Source organism: Biomphalaria glabrata, chromosome 5 (assembly GCF_947242115.1).
Source record: "Biomphalaria glabrata chromosome 5, xgBioGlab47.1, whole genome shotgun sequence".
In the NCBI taxonomy this organism is placed as follows: domain Eukaryota; kingdom Metazoa; phylum Mollusca; class Gastropoda; family Planorbidae; genus Biomphalaria; species Biomphalaria glabrata.
In genome coordinates this window covers 16960288-16984247 of record NC_074715.1, presented here as the reverse complement: position 1 = coordinate 16984247, position 23960 = coordinate 16960288, and the positions used below count along the sequence as shown (strand labels likewise).

The 23960-nt window shown below is 34.3% G+C and overlaps 2 protein-coding genes across 8 annotated transcripts; one reads left to right on the top strand and one right to left on the bottom strand.

The window, feature by feature from the left end:
* Positions 1-1725: 1725 nt before the first annotated feature.
* LOC106064332 (myosin regulatory light chain 12B-like) lies at positions 1726-6450 on the bottom strand. 5 transcript variants are annotated; one of them, XM_013222844.2, is made up of 6 exons: positions 6300-6410; positions 5015-5061; positions 4544-4752; positions 4154-4315; positions 3829-3896; positions 1726-2575 (listed from the first exon to the last, which is right to left on the bottom strand). In XM_013222844.2, the coding sequence occupies exons 3-6, from the start codon at positions 4725-4727 to the stop codon at positions 2468-2470; spliced, it is 522 nt and encodes a 173-aa protein (XP_013078298.2). In that variant the 5' UTR covers positions 4728-4752; positions 5015-5061; positions 6300-6410; the 3' UTR covers positions 1726-2467. The 5 variants fall into 5 exon arrangements, with proteins under 5 accessions (XP_013078298.2, XP_055885880.1, XP_055885881.1 ...); XM_056029905.1 differs by having other exon boundaries at positions 4963-5061; positions 6300-6409; XM_056029906.1 differs by lacking the exon at positions 6300-6410 and adding an exon at positions 5977-6056.
* A 2008-nt stretch (positions 6451-8458) lies between these two features.
* On the top strand, positions 8459-23899 carry LOC106064371 (inactive pancreatic lipase-related protein 1-like). 3 transcript variants are annotated; one of them, XM_056030259.1, is made up of 11 exons: positions 8459-8632; positions 9951-10122; positions 12342-12457; positions 13522-13712; positions 15217-15330; positions 15913-16026; positions 16616-16730; positions 18815-18931; positions 21838-21948; positions 22781-23038; positions 23634-23899. In XM_056030259.1, coding segments are annotated over exons 3-11 (1086 nt in total). In that variant the 5' UTR covers positions 8459-8632; positions 9951-10122; positions 12342-12393; the 3' UTR covers positions 23636-23899. The 3 variants fall into 3 exon arrangements, with proteins under 3 accessions (XP_055886234.1, XP_055886233.1, XP_055886232.1); XM_056030258.1 differs by lacking the exon at positions 9951-10122 and having other exon boundaries at positions 8460-8632; XM_056030257.1 differs by lacking the exon at positions 9951-10122 and having other exon boundaries at positions 8460-8632; positions 12309-12457.
* Positions 23900-23960: the final 61 nt, after the last annotated feature.

Sequence of the window (23960 nt, the reverse complement as noted above, 5' to 3'; positions counted from 1 at the left end):
ACCCCCCCCCTCCCAAAAGCCATTTTTTAGTAAGCAAATGTCAACTAAACATTCAAATAGGCCTATATTGCCCTTTATATTACTGGCTCTGTTTATGAGAAGGATTTAAGTTAGCTAATAAAAGAATAAAACATGACCTCAAATGCACACTATGACTCTAGTATCTATAAGATACACATGGGAACTAATAATGAACACTTCCATCACAGAGAATACACATTATGAAGGCATCTCTAAGAATGTTTCTTATTTTAAACAAGGTTACAAAAGACAGTTTGTGTGGAAACACAAACTCAAAATCGGCCCCCGAAGTGGTCCACCCAGGCAGGCTTCAATATTTTCAGAAAGAACATCCGAATGAAATTATATCAAAGACAAATGAGAGATAAGAATGGAGAAAGAAGGTTAACAGATCTTGTGTAGTGCCCCAACGGTCCAGCAGATCAAAGGATAGGTGAAAGTGAATGTAAAGTTAGATGGGAACCTGGCCTAACTAGTTCCCTTTCAGACCTTGTGGTCTATAGGGCAGATGATGTAAAGTTCATCTGTTTTATGGCCTACGGTTAACGAGGGCGTCATGTAGCCAGCACAACGACCAACCGCCTTTACTTTTCCCCAACTAATGTCAGGTACCCATTAGAGCTGAGTGGACTCAGAGAAAAAAAGTAGCAGTTGCATCAGAACTTTGAATGGTCTAAAATATTGTGATGTCGGATTTTCAATATCTTTTCTAGTTTACGAGATCTAAACGGGACGGACAGACAGACATTTCACACAAAACTAATAGCGTCTTTTCCCCTTTCGAAGGCCGCTAAAAATGGAAAAGCAACCATTTGTAATGTTTTTAAATAAATCTTTGAAAAAAAAAATGGTTGTTTGAGGTAGGTTTTGGGATGACAGTCAAGTTGTTACTAGATTAAAAGATAACTTTCATTACATTTTCTGTGGACATACCACAGCTGATAACATTGTTTCTGTGGCATATTGGCAAGATATTTATTATTTTTAAAATCAAATAACAATAATTGATTTGATAAATGCTTAGTTTTGTTTATGTTTTACTATGTATCACACAAACGGATAGGAAACACACACACATATCATACATTTCATCCTTAAAAAAAACTTAAAATTTTGTCATGGAAAAGTGCTACTAACCCTGAATTAAGCACATTACAAGTTATTCTTTTTAAAATATATTTAATTTGAAAAGTTTTTACATGCATTCAGTCAGAAATTTTGTTCTTAGTGCATAAGAATATTTTTGGCTTCACTGCCTGCTACACACACTCTTTAGACTTTAAGTGGGTCCTTGCTTTATTTCTGCTCTTAATCTCCTACTCACTGCTGCCCTGTATCTGGACATAGTCTCCAGGTCGTCTTACACTCACTGCTAGCACATACAGCTGAGGTAAGCAAGCAGTCTACTTAGCTGTTCCTGGTAAATACCATTCAACTAAAAAACCTTGGGGGGTTGAGAGTGGGAGATAGTGTGGTAGTGTTTACTGGAAGTGACCTACATTCCATTTCAAACTTGGAAGAGAAGCCAGTCACACTGAATTTTTTTTAGTGACTGCTATTAAAGCTGATGAAATAGATAACTACAATACAAGACAGCAAAATTTCAACTAAAGATGCTCCTAATATCTTCCAGATGATGAGTCAAACCACATGTAGGTATAAATATTTGTTATTAGAGTTTTCATAATAAAGCAAACACACATGAAAGATACAATACATTTATTGAACAAAAAATGACAGGCTATGAAAGTTAGGTAATGGTCTTAGTGTTGACGCACACATAAATGCTTAGTAAGCTAAAACTCCCTTCAAGTCACCATGGTCTTATTAAATAGACATAAGACAAATACATTTCATTTCTTATCAGACTGTCTGTTTACATGACAAGTGTGTATGGTGTCAGATACAGTCTAAGTATTATTTACATTATAAAAGAAACTGAGATAAGAACACATCTCAAGTCAATGCTGAAAGATTGAAAGTCTAAAAAAAAATCAACAATTAAAGAATCCCAATGAGCAAAATAAACATGGCTTGGAATAGTTATTAAAAAAAATACTTTTCTTTTTGGAAATGAACATCACCAGTTGTAAAAATAAAAAAGCACAAAAAATTGTTCCCTTTAAAGATGCATGTGGAATGTGATTTATCCATGGCAAATAAAACAAAACACAAATGTTGGATCAAATATATCGAGATGAATTCTAGAAAACAGGCCACTGAAACATAGCAGTAAAAGCCCTTAAATTTGTAATTAATAGCTTATTATAATATTAACATGAAGTAAATTCTGTAATCCTAAGGGAAAAAAAAATAAAAAGACCTATTAAACTTCATACAATACTACTTCCTCCATGAAAAAAAAAATGAAATAAGCAAGAATAAAAGTTATATTGTCAGCATCCAGAATAAGTAATGCAAAGTTGTTCATATGTTTTAAAAGCTATTACTGAGTCTCATCTTCACGTTTGCCATATTTCAGGATCCGTGTAAACTCAAGGTAGTTGAATTCTCCTTTCTTATTGATTGGTGCATCTCTGTACATGTCATCAACCTATATAATGATAAACAAAAATAACAAAATAACATCCATGGAGTGAACAATAGAAATGCAAACATTAAAAATTATTTTATGAGCTTAATATCTTTAGGCTGGACAGATTTGTTTTAGCTAATCAACATTTAATGAGGTAATTCTTTGGCCAGCACAAAAACCCATCTGCTTTAGTTTTTGCTTCAAGTTGTCTGGTATGGGTTGGAGTCAAGTACACTTGAAACCCCCACAAAATCCTTAAGTACATTAAACTAATATCTCATTTTCACAAGATGAAGAACCAACCTTAAAGGACCAACAAGTTGAAAAAAAAAACATCATCCCATATATTATCTTTGTGAATAAAGACATAACATGTAGAAGTATATAACAAGAAAACTGCTTAGGGATGAACATACAAAGTGAAAAGAAAATGGAGGTCATAGAAAACTTAAAGAAGGTTAGTAGATTTGTGGCAATCGCCACAATCAGGTTATAGGCTAGGTCAGTAGATTTGTGGCAATCATATTATAGGCTAGGTCAGTAGATTTGTGGCAATTGGGTTATAGGCTAGGTCAGTAGATTTGTGGCAATCAGGTTATAGGCTAGGTAAGTAGATTTGTGGTTATAGGTTATAGGAAAAGATAAGTTGAATAACACTTAACTTATTCAATAATGATTAAACAGACATTTATTTTACATGATATATTCTAAGACCACTTTGGGAGTTCTAGATGATTGATAATTTATGTACTAAGTAAAATCAAGCTTATTAGCTAAAACTATTTACTTCAGGCGCAGTCTATGCCAATGATATATAACTGGACTATCTACTAGATTCTTGCTGTAACAATACAAAATTATGTTTTAAATGGGAAGAGGGGAGAGACATTACAATTTTAACTTTTCTACTTTTACCAAAAAAAATAATAATAGTAAATTAAGCTTTAAAAAATGTGATTACAGAGTAATAAATTATAGCTTTTATATAGAGCTACTTTCATGCTTATTTAGCATGCTCAGAGAGCTATGGTACAATCTAATTTTTTTTTAAGGGGGGGGGGGGTGGGGGGTGGAAGAAGGTTTACAGCGCTGCCTTTAGGCGCTCAGTAAACACAACTCTGCTTGATTCGGGTGTCGAACCTTAAGGCCCCATTCATAGATACCCAAGCCAAGCCAAGTTCAAGAGTACTTAGCCTCTCAACCATGCTTCTAAAGTCTCAGGTATGATATTTGTGCACAATAAAAAAATAATAACAGCATCATATAAGTACCTCATCATCTGTAAACCTGTCTCCCATCGTTGTCAGTAGTTCTCTTAACCTCTCTTCTGGAATAGATCCTAAAAAGAAATAATAATAATAAATAATAATAAATTTGCAGAGGACTCAATAATATTTTTATGAGCCATTTTCTGTTAACACTTCTAGCTATTCTGCCATCTAAGAGTTGACAATTTGAATGGACAGAAAACCTATTCCATCGTTGAACAACGAAGTAAAACTATTCATTGAAATTCACTTTCTCTTTTTAAACCTAAATGAAAACTTGAAACTGATTATAGACTATGAAAAAAGCAAAAGATATTCATCCACTCACCAGTTCCTTCTTCATCAAAGCAAGCGAAGGCATTTCTAATTACATCCTCAGGGTCTGTTCCATTCAGTTTGTCACCAAACATTGTCAGGAACATGGTGAAATTAATAGGACCAGGGGCTGCACTCATCATTTCATCTAGATAGGCATCTGCTGGATCCTTACCTTTTAAATGTAGCAGATCAAAATATTTGGTTGTTAAACGAACAGATCAACAGTTTTAGAAATACAGGCAGTAAAAGCTTTTTTTTTTTAGGCCAGTCAACAAAGAGACCCATTCATGAAATATTCACACAATAGCAATGTGTGGTCTATTTTTTTAAATATACATATATGTTACATAAGAATTGTGACAAATAAAAAAAAACTTATTACTTCAATATTACTATTTACCTAATGAAGCAAGCATATCATGAAGATCTTCCTTATCAATGAAGCCATCTCTGTTCTGATCAATCATATTGAATGCCTCCTTAAACTCCTGTATCTGAGCTTGATCAAACATAGCAAAGACATTTGAAGTTGCTCGCTGAGCACGCTTCTTGGTTGTCTTTCCCTTAGTCTTTCTACTAGACATTTTGATATGTAGTATAACTATTCACCTGAAAGAAGAATCATTTGTAATTAAAAGTTTGTTACACAATCTAATAGTCATTATAGAGAGACGACCGACTATAGCGCCCTTGACTCGAAACGTTAAGACTAAGATAAAAGTATTAGACTAAATAAAGATTTATATAAGTAAAGTAAAACAGTTATAAATTATATTTTATCGATATCTATGAAGTATAAAGAAATATAGAAGTGCAGACCTTAGAGAGAAAGTGGAGATGGATGGATCAAACCCTTAGAAAAGATACCTACAACAGAGCTATACAGGTCTTAGAGTACAATCCCCAGGGCACAAAACGCTGAGGAAGACAAAAAATGAACATAGTGACACAGTGTACTAGATGAAGCAGAGAGGAAGGAAAAAGCTGTGAAGCCATTAAAAAAACTAGCAAGAGACTTTGGAGAGGCCCTATGTTCCATGAGGATGATAATAAAGTATTTATGAAGACTTTTTTCTAGATTTATCATCTATAGCTATATGATATGATCTGATATCACTATAAACATAATTACTCTCTAGAGATGATCTAGCTAGTAGCTAGCAGTAGAAAGTTTTATATCACAACTACAGTTGATGTTGAAAAAATATAGATCTAGTCCTAGATTCTAAAGAAAGCAATAAAACCGGATTCTAAATTTTAGTCTAAAGTCTAGACCTTGATCTAAACCAAAAAATAATAAATTTATACTATAACTATACGTTTAATATACACTGTTACTGACAGCTAACTGACTTAATTTATAAAATACTTTACTTTATATAATAGTCAATAGATCTCAGTCTCAGATGGTATATAAGTTTATATCTCTAAACTACTTCTATTAGTATAAGACTAACTAATACATTTAAAATAATAATATAATATATATAGATTATATAGATTCTTGACAATTTTAGATTTAATTAGAATTAGATCAATCTAGATTCTAGATCTATAATCTATATTTTATATATTATATTATATTTAATATTACATGTACATTATTTTTACACAGTAGTTTTACACAGACATATATAATAAATAATAATATAATAATAATAATATTATTATAATTATATCAATATATCATTTTACATGATAGATATTACTAATATTTCTAATTCTAAAGACTAAATTGTCTAAATCACTAATTAATAAAATTTAATATTAATTAGATTCTAAAAACTAGATCTAGATCATATTATGTTATTAGGTCTTAAATATTTGTTTCACCGATTTGTCTTAGAGATCTAGACTCTATTTAGCTCAGCTTCCGACACACTGGCTGCCAGGGAGTGAATCACTCGACCCAGCCTTATAAGGATTTTAATACACATAACACACTACTAAAAGGCGACAGATGACAAAATAACGAAAATGGTATTTAGGTCACCCGGAAACAAAAATATGTGTACTGTATGTCTATGTAAAGTAGATCTATGTTACACATGAAATTCTAAGTAGATCTACAACTACTAGAAATAATTTTGCAGAATAGAAATAACTTATAATAAATAGATCGAAATATTCTATTTCAATCAATTTGTAATACATACTGATAAAGATACACACGGTTTACGTCTAGGTCTAGATCTACAGTCTATTTTTTAATTTTACAAATCAGTAGTAGCAACTAGCCAATCCTATTTCAACAAACACAAAAGTTGTTTTAATAGAACAATACATTACATTACTTTTTTAATTGTGAAAATAGATCTTATATATATTATATAGCCTGCGCTAGGTATTTGTAAGTGGAATGTAGATAGTGCAGACCATAACCACGGTACTCTTTGGGCCAAATGTTGACCACAGTGGCTCAGTAGTCTGAGAAGGCTGTGGACAGCTGATGCTTGTAGGTTTTATTTTGGAGTTTTGAAATCCTTTGATTCTCCTATAAGACTGGCTGCAGACCAAGGCAATGGAGCCCAGTCTGCCTCTAGAGTCTAGACCGCAAATATAATTCCTTATACATCGCGTAGAAACAGTAAATAAAACAGATACCTCTTGTCAAAGGCGTGGTGAGTTGGGAAGGGGGGAGGGCACGATTCCTGGATGCCACCTTCAGCCTATATTTCTATGTTACGTTCATGGAAAATGGAGGAGGGGGGCGCCAATAATTTTAAAGTACCTTGCCCCGGGCGCACGTCGTGCCCACTACGCATCTGCCCTATGGCTCTTGTAGATCTAGACATAATATATCATTATCGTAAACACTGATTTAGTCTATACAAACCCATACAATTTTGTTTAGTTTTAGCGACACTTGTTGGGGGGGGGCGCTTTTAGTATCGTGATATATGTGTTTTTCCCATTTAGATCGCTAAAACTAGACAATAAGCGCTAATAAAAAAATAATTGAAATCAACATCTCTCGTGGCTTGTACCATGGTAGGTTACTCGACTTCAGGCAACGGTTTCCTCAACTGGCCTTCTGAAAGCTAGGTTACCCCCCTCCTTTTTTATTTTAATTAATTTTAATTAAATTTCGATACTTTTTTGAAAGACACCTATGCATACAGCGTGTAATAAATTATATTTTGTCTTCAAAGTTGTGAAAAAAAAAACAACATAATACACAAAAGACCTAATAGGTCCATAGAGTAGAAGATAAGTGTTTTAGTTTAATGGAGTCTTCGTAGGCTGCTACTGAATAACGGTGGATAAGGTTTGGACTGATTCGACTATACTATACCGCTATCGTGGGTGCAGACCATACAATTTTTTTCCAAAATTGATGGTAATTTAAAAAAATGAAACTGTCCCTATCTTATATCTGCACATTTAATCCTATTTACAAAGCTTATATCAACTCACTCTGTTTGGCCAGAATCTTGTACACAATATTTCTCCCACTTTCCATTCTCGGATCAAGTTGAAACTTTGCACAATTATTCATTGAAGATGACAACAACTGAATCAATGAAAAAAACTTAAACAAGTAGTTAATTAATTCATCATCATCATCATCACCATCACTATCATCTGTCCCTTGACTTTCGTGGTAAGGGTGCTGTGACAGTTCCAAGACCAAATTTCTCAACTGGTCAGCAGCCATTCTCAGCAAGATATAAAGAGAGATGTTGGTTTATTCTTTTACGTTGTCTAAACAGCTTTTGTTTTCTTAGTGATAATTAAATATTATATGAAAAGGGAGATACTAAGTTGAACTTTAAAATTGCCAAATAAATAAAAGTCACAAACAGTAAAGCTTAAAAAAAAATGTGATTCAGCAATGCTAAAATGTGCAAAGAAATTATCATGTAAATTTAAAAAAAACATAGCTTATCAACACTTCCTTTATTTTATACACCGGATACACCAGAAAGGTTGCTATATTTTTGTTGTTTTTTCTCCATATATGAAGATCTCTAAAAGCCATATGATATGAATTTTTCCTGTTTGTTGCTTGATCCGGTGGAAGCATTTTTTGTAAGTTGCTCCATGCTTCGATGTGTTTCCATTTTATCCTAGCTTTAGGCATACGTCAAACTGGAAAAAAATATATATGAAAAAAAAAACAACGAATGTTAATTAAAGGAAAATGTATTTTAATGCTGGCTCATAATCAGAAGATTAAATCCAAGGCCTTTCAATGACAGATTTAAGGCCTATAGAAACGCACTTTAATTGTTTAGTTATCTGTGTTACTGTGTAGGCCTACAGATAGATGTTACCTGGGTCATCTAGGAAAAGGTCATGATAACATAACTTTATTGAAGATAGCAATTGGAAAGATACAACCCACAGCAAAAAAGGAATGAGTAATAATAGTAGTTATGTATGGCTACTGATAGATACGAATATTATTGTATCGTAATGCATGTTATATAAGGTGTAGGTATTCATCGAGCGGATATATTTGGATTGTTAGAACTCATGAATAAGGGTGAGCTATAGTTAGGTTAATAGTGCACGCATTTCATATTCATTTTGTTGGATCATCACCACTACAAGCACAGTGCATATGCTTTTTTTTTTTCATTTTTACCATTTTGTATAATCCCAAAAGAATACGTAGCACAGAGAAGCGCCACCACTAGATCTAGTTCTAGGAATTTATATCCTTCAGATATTTGGCGTGTTTTCTCTTTGTAGATTTCCCATGACCAGCAACTCTTTGTTTGTCATTTTCTGTTTTGTTATTTCCCATTGATACCCAAAGCTTTTCTGTGCTGTACCTTTCCCACCCATTAACTTCTAGTGCAGCGGTTCAGCGCATCCCTTGGGGGTCAAATGATTTGTCAGGTCAGAGTTCGCTTAAAACCATCGGAAATCGGAAATATTGAGCTTTTTGTCTATTCTAACGTGTAACTAAGTTTTTCTATTGGTAGATACTATTTTTTTTACAATGCAGCAAAAAATGATTTCTCTTCAATGTCATTTACCTAAATCTGGATCACATGTTTGAAGTTACACCCCGTTCTGACTGAGATTATGGTGTATCTTCTTTCATTTCCAGCAGAATATCTTTGCGAAACAGGCCTGTTAGTTATCAAGTCTAAAAACTGAAATAGACGACGGAGAAGATGACATTTGTTTTTCTTTTTTGAAGACTTCCTCGAGAATTCCAGATCTGGTAAAACAGAAATAAGCTCAGCCTTTGCATTGATGATGACTTCATGACTTGTCTGCACAAACTGTCGCTACAATTCTGTGGCAATGAAGAATCTTGTTTACAACTACACAAACTGTCATCACTGTTCCGCCTAGTATTTTTAAAATTGTCATATAAGTATGCAACAAGTATTGGAGGTAATAACGCTAAACTAAACAATGTCAAGGACGGTCAATTAAACTATACTGTTGCCAACTAAATTAAAAAGATTTCAACCATAATTTTAACATTCTCTCTATTCGTCGCAATTGATCTTTGTTTTAAATTTCTTTCATTACCGCTAGTTAGTTTTTAAATAAGTTACAAGACATATAGTGAAAGTCTAATGCTTTCTTCATATTGCAATTATTGTGTGCTACAAACTACAGACTTATCAGCACCGCTTTATTTGTACACCGGATACACCAAATATCTTGCTATTTTTTAGTTTTTCTGTCATGCATGAAAACGTGATAGAAAAGTAAATTATTGTAAGTTTTAAAAATGCAATTTTATCTTTTTGCAATTTAAATATAAGCAGAAATGTCAGAAATACAGATGTACATTACAGAAAATATAAATACTTGGATCTATTGTTTCGTTTATTTAGGCTTATGAGTGTACATTGTTGAGAGTTGCCTCATAGTTGGGATTTGTGAAAAGGGTCGCAGCCTTCAAAAGGCTGAGAACTAATGCTCTAGTATTTTAATCAAATGAAATTTGCCTTGAGACAAAATATATTGTTAGCTGGTTACCTCTTGACAACAGTGGAACAAAACCAAGTAATTTGTCATTTTTTTAAAACCTATTTTTGTATAAGATTTTCTTGTTTTAATTCTTTGTTATAAATTAGGCGACAATCTTCTTATAATATTAAAAATTATCTCCCCCTTTTTTTACGGACAGACTCCTCTGCCCCCGATGATGAACGTCTAAGCTTAACTTAAGGCATTTCAACAACTTCGATATTAGTTAGGGTGTGTAATATGGACAAATACAACTCACATGATCTATATTATATAAAGCCTCATAGGAGCAGATAATATGGATGTGTACTATCATACCTTCTCCATACCATAGGATGGGCCGGCCTTAGATAATTGGATACCCTAGGCAAAGTGAATGAACTAACAACTATAGAGCCTGTTCTCTGAGGAAGTAAGAGATTAACTTATAACTTAGGGTGATGACCGTCAATAGCTAAAATGCATGGTGCCATCCCTCCACTGAATTGTTTGTTCGTGGTAGATTGTCCTGTTCAGGATCTCTAATATTCCACAATGCTATCAGAAATCTTAGAGTCACTTTGCGGTTTCTTCTCTGGCGACCAATATAGTTGTCCTCCCAATAGTTATACAAATTCCATACAACATCTGGCCAAGGGTTATCTATATATTCGAAGTATTTACATTTGGCGAGATAAGTGACCGCCAGCTGAACTAATCCTGACACGCCTAAGTTCGCCCTGGTTTTGTCAAAGAGAGATGTCGCAGATAATCAAGATTTCTAATTACACTATGGCACACATGTGTAACACACAGATCATCATACCTAACCCTTGAACAGGGTTACCACATTTAAAAATCATGATATTTTTAGGAGAATTGAAGAAGACAGAGATCGCAACCAAAATGCTGCCCAAGAACTTTGACTTAATAAATTCGGTACTTTTAAATACATTATAAAGAAGTCAGCGCTATTTTGTTGGGAAATTTCACACTTTTTTGTCGGCGCTATTTTGTCGTCGCTATTCTGTCAGGTCACCAAGACGTAGGGCCTACCTTCAACTCTGAAGCAACCCCCGAAACACGTAAAACATTGTAAAAACCATTTCTATAGCTTACCATTATACTATCTTATGATCTTCATATTCTAAAATTATCATGCCATCATCTCCTAAACTATAGTAATGATAAGAGCAGTTTTCAGTTATAAATATTGATGTCTCAAAACAATGAAAACAAAAATAGTAATCGCCTATTTTATTATTTTTTCCCCCGAAAAGTTAAGGAGTTATTGCTTACGTGAATGTCGAGACAAAGCTTCCACAGATTTCAGTTCAAATCATTGATATCCACTCCTTATTTAGCATTTACTCTCTCCTGATCTGTTCCTTTTTTAAATTTAAAAACTAGCAAAAAAAAAAAAACAAAACAAAATGTCCATTTAATGATGGAAGAGTCAAGGATAAGATTGTATTAGGCATAAAGGCACCATTCTCTTTTAGTAACAAATTAGTACCTTAATACTTACTTATGAAGATGTTAGCTATACAAAGCAAATATCAAGTTAGTAGACTCTTATGTTTATATATAGACGTAGTATATTTGTAGTCCAACTATGATTCTAGACTTGACACTAGTACATTTTAAGCAACATGATTTCTGTATGTATAGGCTTTCTTGTCTCACAGTTGTCCTCTTCCAAGGTTTCCAATAGGTGCGCACCTGAGCTTTTTTTTTTTTCTTCATAAAATTCTTCGATGAAGAATCGTGAACTACTTTGCCGTGTCGAAAGAAAAGATCGAAACAATACTCCCCCCCCCACACACACACACACAAATACTGCGAACGCTCATTGTAGCAAATCAAGGTGAAATTATGTTGTAATCTCTATATATTGATGTGTATATTATTATCACTGTAGATTGTTGTGTATATAGCAAAGATATCAAAGACAAACAGACACAAACACTCTTTTGTTCCCCTGGCAATCAAATAATTAAATAGGAACAATCTGATATAAACTTTGTCACATGTAAATTATGAGTGAGTCTGGTGTGAATGTACCTTTTGGTTTCTTATAGTTATAATGTTTTTTGTTTGGTGTAATGCACAAATTGTAAGACAAATTTCCACACGAACAATAAAGATTATTATTATTATTATTATTATATTATTTTTTAATGCTTTAATAGAATGTGTTGCTGTTTAAGTGTGTTCTATTACTTTTTTTTCGTTTAACGAAGACCAAATTCTGAAGCGATCTTCACCTTTTCCAGCATAGGTTCTTTACAACTGGAGGTCATGTGACGTAGATCTAGATGTGACAAAATGGCACAGTCCTTTGCCCTTGTGTTATTGGCAGTGATTGCGTTAGGCTCTGGATGTTGCTACGGTGAGAATACGACGCAGTTCATTTCACTTTTCATTGTTACCGCGAATTGTATTTAATTAACTCCCGCGGCAAGATATTCATAAACAACACACAGTAAAGTGGAAAAGTGGTTTCCAGATGTAACAAACACACAGTAAAGTAGAAAAGTGGTTTCCAGATGTAACAAACACACAGTAAAGTAGAAAAGTGGTTACCAGATGGGACAAACACACAGTAAAGTAGAAAAGTGGTTTCCAGATGTAACAAACACACAGTAAAGTAGAAAAGTGGTTACCAGATGGGACAAACACACAGTAAAGTAGAAAAGTGGTTACCAGATGTAACAAACACACAGTAAAGTAGAAACGTAGTTTCCAGATATAACAAACACACAGTAAAGTAGAAAAGTAGTCTTCAGGTGTATCTTATTAGAGTGGCCATAGTGCTATACATTGATGCGTGTAAGTTCAGAAAAATATTTTTGTCATTGACGTTACTGTCTATGGTTTTGCATATAATGAATACTAAATGAAAATCTTGTGCAGTATTTGTATCTAACAATACTACGTAAGTGATAACTAGTTGTCCTTCAGTTTCAGTGTTTGATAACCTCAGAGTGTCAACCGCATGAGCGTTGAAAAATATTCTCAAGCTACCGACAAGATCCGTTACTTACCGAGTCTACACATTTTTATTTACAACAGAAGGGGAACGGGAGGTGGCTATTCTACATCTTAAACTTTGGAGTAAAATGTAGGCCTATATTCCATTTTCATGGGGATCAATTTTTGCCTTTTATAACAACAATATTAAATATTTTTCTTTTCATTGTTTCTGATTCCTCTAATAGTGTAATGTGTCACAATGGTAGTCAGGTCAGATATTTAGAATTTAATCTAGAGTCTAGCTAGAGTCTAGCTAGAGGAACGACACTCGCTATCGTCAGAGAGTCTAGAGTAATTTTTTTTTTTTAAATCGGGTAAAATGTTCGCAATTTTTCCGTTCATGTTCTTGCATACGTTATGCATTGACCTGGTAATATTCATTTCTTTTTTTGTATGTTTTTGTAATTTTTTTTTCTACAGGTTGGATATTATCTGGATGGTGGACACCTTGTTTCAACAATCCACCTATAGATCTAGGTTGCTTCCCTTTAAGTTACCCATTCAACAACTCCGCAGGCTTCTACCCACAGAGCCCAGAATCGATGAACATCCAGTTTCACGTGTACAGCAGACGACACAATATAACTGTAACCTTAGAGGATGTACAACAGGTTGTTTGAATAGGTTGTATAATAAATGAGATGCCACTCACTGAGAGATCTATGTGTGTGAGTGTGCATCAATCGCTGACATATTGTACTTATTTTATTTTTGTGTGTATAGGAATTTAAAGTATGAATTGTAGATGATATTCCAAAAATAAACGAACACGCAGAAGCGGTGAGGGTAGATATTTTAAAAAGTGGCCTCTCAAGACCCCGCTTCCAGAAGAGTCTCGGAAACATAGAGCCTAGTACTCTTCATTAGTTTATTTCTGGCTGCATAAAACCTGTATTTTAGTATTTGTCTAAAGAACAAGTTGTGACATTAAAAAAGGACGTTCAGATTTGACAAAGTTTAACAAATTTCAAACATCTATCTATCTATCTATCTATCTATCTATCTATCTATCTATCTATCTATCTATCTATCTATCTATCTATCTATCTATCTATCTGTCTATCTGTCTATCTGTCTATCTATCTGTCTGTCTGTCTGTCTGTCTATCTGTCCGCCCGCCCGTCCGTCCGTACGTCCGTCTGTCTGTCTGTCTGTCAGTCAGTTTGTCTGTTTTCTAACTATCTATATATACAAATATGAAGTAACGTATTTTAACTTGACCCACACACAGTCTTGACATAACATTTCAAATTATTTCATCCTTTCACCATAATAATAAACAAAATTAGATGTCATGGGTGCTTCTTTTTAATATACATGGACAAAATGTTCGGAATATTGGAATTATTTTGTTATTTTGTTTTGAGATTATCTTTTAACTTAACATCACACATTTTCTTTGTAAAAAAAATAGCGAATTTAAAGAATCCTTAGTTACATTTTTAAACCATTTTATCATATTTTATATAATACAGACATTACTTCAAAAAAAGAAGATGATTACGCGTCAATGTAAGTAGATTAATAAATAATCAAAGGGAAATTGTCTCGTTGTCCAATCTTTATATTTCTAGGTCTATGTGTTGAATATACAATGTACTTTCAATCAGTTGCAATTATTGTTCCTCGCATTTGATTTTTTTTTTTATCTTTCCTCTTTTGTTACTCTTGAAATGTACGGGTCGGTCCAAACATATGACTTTACTCTTTGAATTGTTCCACATTTAAAGTACTAGCAAGGTTAAAAAATATTAAAAACAACTAGTAGGCTTATGTAATAGATATTTCTAGTTGAAAATGACCATGCTGCAGTGAAGACAAACACTGAAACAGTATGTTCAATCAATATGGAAAACCTCAAAACAAAAGTTGCCCACTGTAATTATTAGCGCTTACGTAGAAACTTTCTTGATTTGTAATATGATCACTTCGGGCTTTTAGTTTCATTATTATAGGTAAAAATAAATTTATGTTAATAAAATTTTATGACTTTTTGACATATTCATGTTATGGTTTGTTGCTACAGAATTATTTACTCAACAGTTACGACATATTTTGTTTTGTTGCTACAGAATCTACTTAACTATTATGACATATTTTGTTTTGTTGCTACAGAATCTACTCAACAATTATAACGTATCTCGAAACACTGTGCTGATCATTCACGGCTACTTGGAAAGACAAGATGAAATTTGGATCAAAGATTTGATCAGAGAGCTGCTTATTAAGGTAACGCTTAGACAACTCTAGCGAAAATTTTTCAACTAAAGCTTTAATATTATCTCCCTTACAGCTCATTTGTATGAGATGATCCATAGTCACCTCACGACTGAAGGAGGCCATAGAAAGAGATCATAATACGATGCAAAGTACATTAAAAGTCTTATCCATTTCCACATTGGGAGAGAAAATGAACAATAAACATGGTTTAACTGTGAAGATCTGAAAAAAATATAATTGGTGAATGTTTAATGTCTTTGTTGATACGAATGTAAATGTCACTTTCTAGGTGAATGCTAAATGTCACTTTTGATGTGATGCATCTAACAATGTCAAACTCTTTAGTGTTCACATTGTCCTCAGAACGACGTGAATGTTATAACTGTAGATTGGTATCTTTAGTGTTCACATTGTCCCCAGAACGACGTGAATATTATAACTGTAGATTGGTATCTTTAGTGTTCACATTGTCCTCAGAACGACGTGAATATTATAACTGTAGATTGGTATCTTTAGTGTTCACATTGTCCCCAGAACGACGTGAATATTATAACTGTAGATTGGTATCTTTAGTGTTCACATTGTCCCCAGAACGACGTGAATATTATAACTGTAGATTGGTATCAAGGCGCCAACAGTTTCTTTTACTACCAAAGTGTCGCCAACGCAAGAGTTGTTGGAGCTGTGCTTGCTTTATTTGTACAGGTCAGTGTTGAAACATCGAGATCTAGTAAACCTGTTTTTTTTTTGTAGATCCTTGGATAAAAGACATTTAACATTATAATATGATTCTATATATTAGCTACTTTAGACGCCTAAGATTAATCTCTGGCTTATGGTTAATAGATTTGTACACATTTCATGCATGAAATGGATTTGTTCGAATGATTCAAAAGATTAAATTATCTTTTATTAGATGAAGCTAATTAAAAACCAATTTGAAACCTAGAGGGTCTAATAAGGTTTCTTTTTAGTGTTATTGATCCTACATACAGCCTTAACCTTTCCTTTCATTAGTTCAGATTGACCCAAGAGTTAGAGAATTGATATCTCATGTTAGTATTTAGGTTTTAGTATTTAGATTTAGGCTACCCTACAGACTACAGCCTTGACATTTCAGTATTTCCTATTGGGCCCTTACAGTCAAGACAAACTATTTTAATAGTTGAGATTTACTCTACAACTTGACATTTTATGCATTGAACACAAAAAAATACAGACGATACTCACTTTTGTGTTTTATATAACTTGAAATATTTATACATCGACATTTATGAAAGATTCATTTATTAAGGAACTGATTTCCCTCGGATCTCAGCCGTCGTCCTTTCACCTGGTAGGTTTCAGCCTTGGGGCCCACGTCGCTGGTTTTGCAGGAAGTCGTCTTGGTGGAATCGGACGGATAACAGGTAGACTCATACATCGTTTTCAAGATAACAGGTAGACTCATAGATCGTTTTCAAGATAACAGGTAGACTCATACATCGTTTTCAAGATAACAGGTAGACTCATACATCGTTTTCAAGATAACAGGTAGACTCATACATCGTTTTCAAGATAACAGGTAGACTCATACATCGTTTTCAAGATAACAGGTAGACTCATACATCGTTTTCACGTTCGGGAATTATTATTAATTTTTTTTTAAATTTTAAAACTTTCTTACTTACGCGATTCTGCTATTTCCACGACTTTTTCTTGTCAGAACTTTGGAATTTCTCCTGATTGGCGTACATTGTTCTAGTGACGACTTTAGCGCAGTGGCGTAGTTAGGGTGGAGGGAGGAGGGGGGGAGAATTTGAAAATCCCCCGGGCCCCCACTTGTAAGGGGTCCCCAAATGAGTTTTCTACATTAAAAATTAAATAGTACGCAAAATGCAGAGAGGTCAAGCCCCCCCCCCCGGTCCCCAAACGATGGAAAATTCCTAGCTACGCCCCAGCATTAGCGGACTAGAACCTGGTATATGACATCTTGCTTACTACTATCAGGCCCATTACAGACGCAGAGCTATATGCGCTATTTGCACATCGTATTTTAGTATTGGCCAGTGCCGCCTCCTTCTTTCTTTAACTAAAGTTGACATGCGCCTTTTTAAAAAAAAAAAAAACCTATGATATATAGAACTAGTGCGCTCTTGTCGCCATGAGAATGCATTTCAGTTCAGGAAACAGAAAATCCTGGCTAAGGGAGTGTGAACTTATCTTTTTTATGTCTGGGGGATGTCACATATTGACTACAAATCCGAGAACGACTAGATTAGATTTATAAAAGGAGTACCCCCCAAAATAAATCCCCCTATCGTCTATTAGTTGTTAGAATATCTACTTAGGAGTAATAGATATTTAAATGTACTAATGTGTTTTGTTTGTTTTAGCTGCATATTAAACGTATCCCCTTACCGTAAAATGTTGCTTTGCCACAAAACAAAACTAAAACGATATGTGTACCACTCATCATAAGAGATATTCGAGCAGAATTTGTTATTCAAGAATACTCATACAAGCATTGGAGGATCCAGGGGAAGGGGCGGATAATGATTCGAGTCAGAATTTAAAAATATGACAATGAGCCCTGCACTCCTCCAAGAGACTAGAAAATTGAATTTGAAAAAAAATATAGTCATTATATATATATATATCGGTCTACTTACATTTCCGTGCATGTACCAGCTTCCACAAGTAATGGTGTCCTTAAAACTTTTATATTCTTTTCAAGTGATAATGGTATAAATATTAATAAAGAGCGAAACTATCCAAGAGTCACATAGACCGATGCTTGCCGTATAAACGGCCAATTACAAGTAGTTATATCGTAACACTCAACGTTGTAGGCCTACATAAGCCAACTATTAGTCCTGGGCCCGGACGTAATCAAACCTTTTGCGACATGGTTGCTAAGGCACTGACAGGTTATACCTGTGGGCCAGGGTTTTAAAAAAAATGGATAATGGCCGCGGCCCAAGAAACTAGAAGATTGAATGTGACAAAAAAACAACAACATACGAATCAAGTCATTTTGTAAGTATCGGTCTATTTATATACAAAGACATCACGTGGTAGTTTGTCATTGAGCCTACGCTCAATTAATATTGAGTTTTCTTATAAATAATAGAGTCTTGTTAGCATTAATAAGGGTCAAAACGATCCAAGGAGCTTGTGGGCCCTTAGTGGACACGAGAAATAAATAGTGGACAAATAATACGTTTACCCTTAGCAAATAATACAGAATGTCATAATATTTCGCTTCATCTAAAAAAACAACAACTAAGAAACGTTAAACTACAAAAATATTTCTCTTCCCTGAAGTTCATCTTACTAACACATTGCCAGCTTAGTGCAGAGACCCGATAGAAATCAGAACTTCCGTCCTCAAACGACCTACAACCCTTCCCCATCCTCCTTTTATTTAGTTTGAATATCATGTCTTGATGTCTTTTGTTTTGAGATTTTGTCTTTCCACTAAGATAGGCTATGTGAATGTTCATTTTAACAGGATTAGATCCAGCAGGCCCAAGTTTCGAAGATGCGCCACCTGAAGTGCGACTTGATCCTTCAGATGCGCTTTTTGTTGATGTCATTCACACAGACAGCACTCTTGGTATAGGCATGGGTAATTATTATTTTTTTACTGTCATTTTGTTTGTGTGTGCATTAAATTGTTTGCAGGGCCTGATTTAGGTAAGTAGAAGCCCTAGACAAACAAAATCTTTGTGGGTTCTTCTGGCTTCTGTCAATAATATTTTACAAAAGAGATATATAAGCATGTTGTCGCATCATTGTTTGATAGTCAGTGACATGTATTGGTTGTGGAGCACGAGATACACTTGTTTATGGAGAGTATCATGTTGCACGGGTAAATCAAGGGGCTACAGTTGCATTGTGGGTAAGAAATCACGTTCTTGGGAGTTGATCACATGGTCAGAAGTCAGTCGACGCCAGGATTTGATAAGCAGATAGGCGTATTATGTCTAGAGTAGATAACCTTACTAGTTATGTATTTAATATTTCTCATTGGATAATATGATTTCTGTGAACTAATACTTGTGATTTAATGATGGCTGAAGTTGTCAATATCTTATGGATTGTTATTCATGGGTAATAAAGTATGACGTCTGCTACGATGGAATTATTTATATATCTACGTGTTTGTGGTGAATAGTACTCAGTAAATCTAGTAGACATGCGCAACAACAAATGTGGTGTGAAGAAAACTATTTAATCAATACAACAGACATCCTAATGATACCAGAAGAGGTATTACAACACTACAGGCAAAACGTAGATCAACATCAATTGACACCTATTTTGAAAGAAAATAAATAGAATATATCCATTTTTATTTTAAAAGAATATTTTACAAGCTTATGTATTGGTCATACCACCTAATAATATGTCCAATTGTATCGGATAAATACCGAGACATTTAGACATCATTGCTTCAATTCAATTAGGTATATTGTTGTGTTCTTGGATGTGTATTTGATAGTGTAGGAACTAGTCGGTCAATATCATCATTGTCTATTATGTTCAATTACATCATTGCTAAAATGTTGTATTCTTGTATGTGTAAATGATTGTGTACTTATAAACTAGATAGGTCTATTTGACAAGATTTGACAAAAGCAAAATTTTTGATCAGCTAATTGAAGTCAATAGGTCTGAGCAGTGGCGTAGCATCTATGGCTCGAAGGGGTTCAATGAACCCGGCCCACGACCGTTAGGGGCCCACTGCGCCTGGGCCCATGACTCTTGACTAGTTGAGAACTTTGGGGTGACACCAAAGTGAAAAAATAAATGCACTTTTGTAAAAACCGATAAAAAATAGAATTTAAAAAGCTCCCTCAAAATATCCTAAACTTTGTCCCAAAATTTATATGAATTTAAAAACAAGTGTTTTAAGCTTTAAAGTAAAGATTTGATTTCCATCAGATTTTGTGAATTGTAATGGTGGCTAACCCTTAATCGTGCGTTAGAGGTGACAAACGTTTACATATCGGCCCATTCTTTTTTTTTCTTGTCTGTTTATAGTTAAACACTTATGGGTAGTATAGTGTCACTAATTAAAATTTCGATACAGCTGCAAATTATTCATTTTTTCAAAGCTTATTTTTTTTTTGTTTTGTATTTAAAGTATGTAAAGTCATCTTTTTGTACTCATGATTTACTTATGGTTTCTGAATTACAAAACTAAGACTGACGTCTTTTCGGTCTCTGGTGATTCTAACAGAACTTCAGGACCTCTCGGTGTCTTGCTAACATACTGGTACTTTAGGACATCCATTCTGTACCATTTGTCTCTTTCATCAGTGGCAGCACTTAAGACATAAGAAGTTGATACCAAATTCGTATTTTTTTTTTTTTTTTTGAGATGCTGCTAGTGATCTCCGATGACGGAACATCCAAAGAAAAAGAAATTAGTCATTTCTAGGTTTTCATATTTGTTAGAATCTGACGTCCGCAGAATTCGCTGAACCAATGCTCCAAGTAATTTAAAACATCCCCATTTATCCTTAAACTGCAAGGCTTAAGCTATGATGGTGCTTCCAACATGACTGGATACTACAATGGCATTTGGGCATTGTTTCATCAGAAGCCGCCGCTCGCGCATTTAGAAATAGATGCACTGGTTTCTTACTTTGGGCAGAAAAAAATGTTAGTAAATAAATATTCGATCTATTTACTGTTAAATAATGGACGTAGAACTAGATAAAAGCTTGTATCAATGCTTCAAAGTTTTACACCTAGAAGTGTTTTAGGAATGTTATTGTGTAGAACGGGAACTAGAACTCATAAATCATTTCTTTATATATTTGAAACTCCGTTTACTGGTTTCATTCTGTTTAACAAACATTGACTTTGAATTCGTGTTGGACACTTCTAACAGAGTCAATTGGTAATAAGATGATTAAAAAGCTACTCTTCTTGCATTGGAATGTCTTTTGGTCAGTGTACCGATACATTCAGATTACTCAATTGTTTTGTCATACATTGTATTTGTCTTATTGGGGCCCACCAATATATTCTTGAACCCGGGCCAACTGGTATCCTGCTACGCCACTGAGTCTGAGATAAAAAAAAATTAAGAAGAAATAATTTAAATATAAACGATTTAGTTACTTATGTTTTTAGATTCCCTCCCCGCGCCGTTTTTATATACTTGAAGAAATAGACTTATTTATAATCATTTCGATAGTTTCTAAAAGAATGAGGCCCTAGGGAACCGTACACACTGCGCACTGCTTTAAATATGGCCTTATGATTTTCATATTACACGTTACAAGTTTTTATTTTTATTACAGACTTCTTTTTGTCTTATACTATAGTAGACATTTATTTATAGCTATTAGCCTTAGCCAACGTGTGCTTGTTATTTGGCTTTAATTTTTTTTTTAGTTTTATTTAAATTTTACTGTCAGATTACTTGCTGTAAGGTTTAGATCAAATATATTTGGTTTTCAATATACTTTTATAAAATTGTTATATAAATGCTACAAGTTCTGTTCACTGTATCCCAAGGAACATTGGTACCCATGGGAACTGTAGACTTCTACGTCAACGGCGGAGAAGACCAGCCAAGCTGTGCTAACAGTGTGATAGGTAGAGTCTCTGCTTTCTTTAACACACTAGGTAAGTCAAGTTGTTTTGTTTCATTTCCACGTGCACACAAACTAAAACACAGACTGCATCGTCTTGCTCTTTCTTTCTTTCTTCTTTTCAATATTGTTTAAGCATGATAAGATGGAAAATAATTAATAACTATGTATTTTAATATCGTTCTGTGTATGTTAGATCGTTATTTAAGTGAGAATCCAAACATATATTTTTCAATTGTTCAACCAATTTCTCTATAGTTCAACCAGCTTCTGTATAGTTCTACCAGCTTCTCAATAGTTCAACCAGCTTCCCAATAGTTCAATCGGCTTCTCAGTTCTGTATGGTTCAACCAGCGATACCTCACTAGTTACCATCTACAATCGGTAAAATAGATATAAACTGTTTAGGTCAGGCTCATCTCCGTTTTATTAGATGTAATTAAACGTGATCTTAAAGTAGTGGGCATAGAAGACATAGCTCTAGACCGCACAATGTAGAGAGCAGTGATCAGTTTTCGGGGCTGCGCTAATTTCAGCTGTCGAAGAAAAAAAAAAGAGTTAATGAACCCATAGACAGGCGCCAGGTTTTCTCTGATTTTATGTGGTAGTTAAAATGTGTCTGATCTAAGACTAAATAGCCACAAGAAGTGCTCCACGAGAAGAGTCGTATTTGTTCTACGACTGAAAGCAGACAAAAAGCAGATACAGAATACCTCCGCTATTCGTAATGGTTACGTTTTTCCCCCTCCCGTTAAAATTCAAACTAAACCCTAAGAAATTCATGAAATTGAAAAATTATATTTTTTTAAAAAGCAAAATGCGCGAGACTTGTTTATAAACTTGCGCCCTGAAATGTTTTGTTGCAGGTTCTGGTTTTGATTCAATGAGAACCGCTCTGGGCTGCTCACATATGAGAGCAACGCAGCTCTTCATGCAGTCCGTCAATCATGTCTGCGGGTGGCCGACGTACCTCTGTCCTGACCAGGACTCCTTGCAACAGGACCAGTGCACACCTTGCGATACTGGACAGTGTCATGGGATGGGCTACAACCTGGTGTATCAATCTGTTCTGCATAGCTCTGTCTGCTACAGGACCAATACACCAGAGTTATTTCCCTTTTGCTGTAAGTGTTAAAAAGTTAAAAGAATAAATATACATAGTGCAAAGAGATTGAGATTTTAACAGTATGCATTTCAAATTATCATGTGATAGTTTTCTTAAAATTTTTATGTAGACTGGTATGTAATATGTAATCAATGTATTCAAGCCATTTACTACCATAATTAATAGCTAACTGACGTTCGAAAAACAAAAAACTCTCTGTAAAATGTCTGAACAATGTTTGACATGTTTCGGGTGTTTAATCAAGGTTGAAGATAATCTACTTCCTAGTACAAACTTTTCTCAGTACAACGGGGGATGGTAGCGGGAAGTGTATGAACCACGGAAACTTCGAGTCGGCTGAACGAATGTCCAGCGCGCATACCGCACGACCACTCAGCCATCTTAGTCTTTGTGAATAACTGGCCTTACTGTAATTCCACTAGGCACATTGGACGTGAGACACGCCTTGGGTGCCAGCCCACCAGACATTTGCCCAAATGCCCATATGATCAGTTGGACCCTGAAGAATTTTGCAGTCTTGTATATAAGCTAATTTTATAACATTCATTTGAAATAGTACATAATCTAAATATTTATGTTCACGTTTTTTGCAGGAAATACTCAATGTGCTTTTTTTTCTTTTTGGATGTAACGTTTTGAAAAGGAACTCCCCTTTGTCCAAGTTTTGAATTGATAATTGTCAACTAGAAAGAACCATAACTCACGAGAATACCTGACAACTCAAAATTAAAGGGCTGGTATCTATCATCAAGCCTGACGCACAAGCTGCATAAAAAAAAAGCCCACAAAGAAAAACTAATTATACATATATACCTATTTTGATAATTGTGTTTTAAATCAATAAAATCGTTGTTGTACAGGGAATGTTCACTATACAAATTTAAATCACAAATATCTTACACTTTAATTTATAAGACTTC

Coding starts and splice junctions, on each gene's coding strand:
- LOC106064371 (XM_056030259.1), top strand. CDS start 12,394: ATGGCACAGTCCTTTGCCCTTGTGTTATTGGCAGTGATTGCGTTAGGC. Junction 12,458..13,521: donor AGGCTCTGGATGTTGCTACG/GTGAGAATACGA, acceptor TTTTTTCTACAG/GTTGGATATTATCTGGATGG. Junction 16,731..18,814: donor TGGAATCGGACGGATAACAG/GTAGACTCATAC, acceptor TCATTTTAACAG/GATTAGATCCAGCAGGCCCA.
- LOC106064332 (XM_013222843.2), bottom strand. CDS start 4,727: ATGTCTAGTAGAAAGACTAAGGGAAAGACAACCAAGAAGCGTGCTCAG. Junction 4,316..4,543: donor TGATATGCTTGCTTCATTAG/GTAAATAGTAAT, acceptor TACATTTAAAAG/GTAAGGATCCAGCAGATGCC. Junction 2,576..3,828: donor ACAGGTTTACAGATGATGAG/GTACTTATATGA, acceptor ATCATTATATAG/GTTGATGACATGTACAGAGA.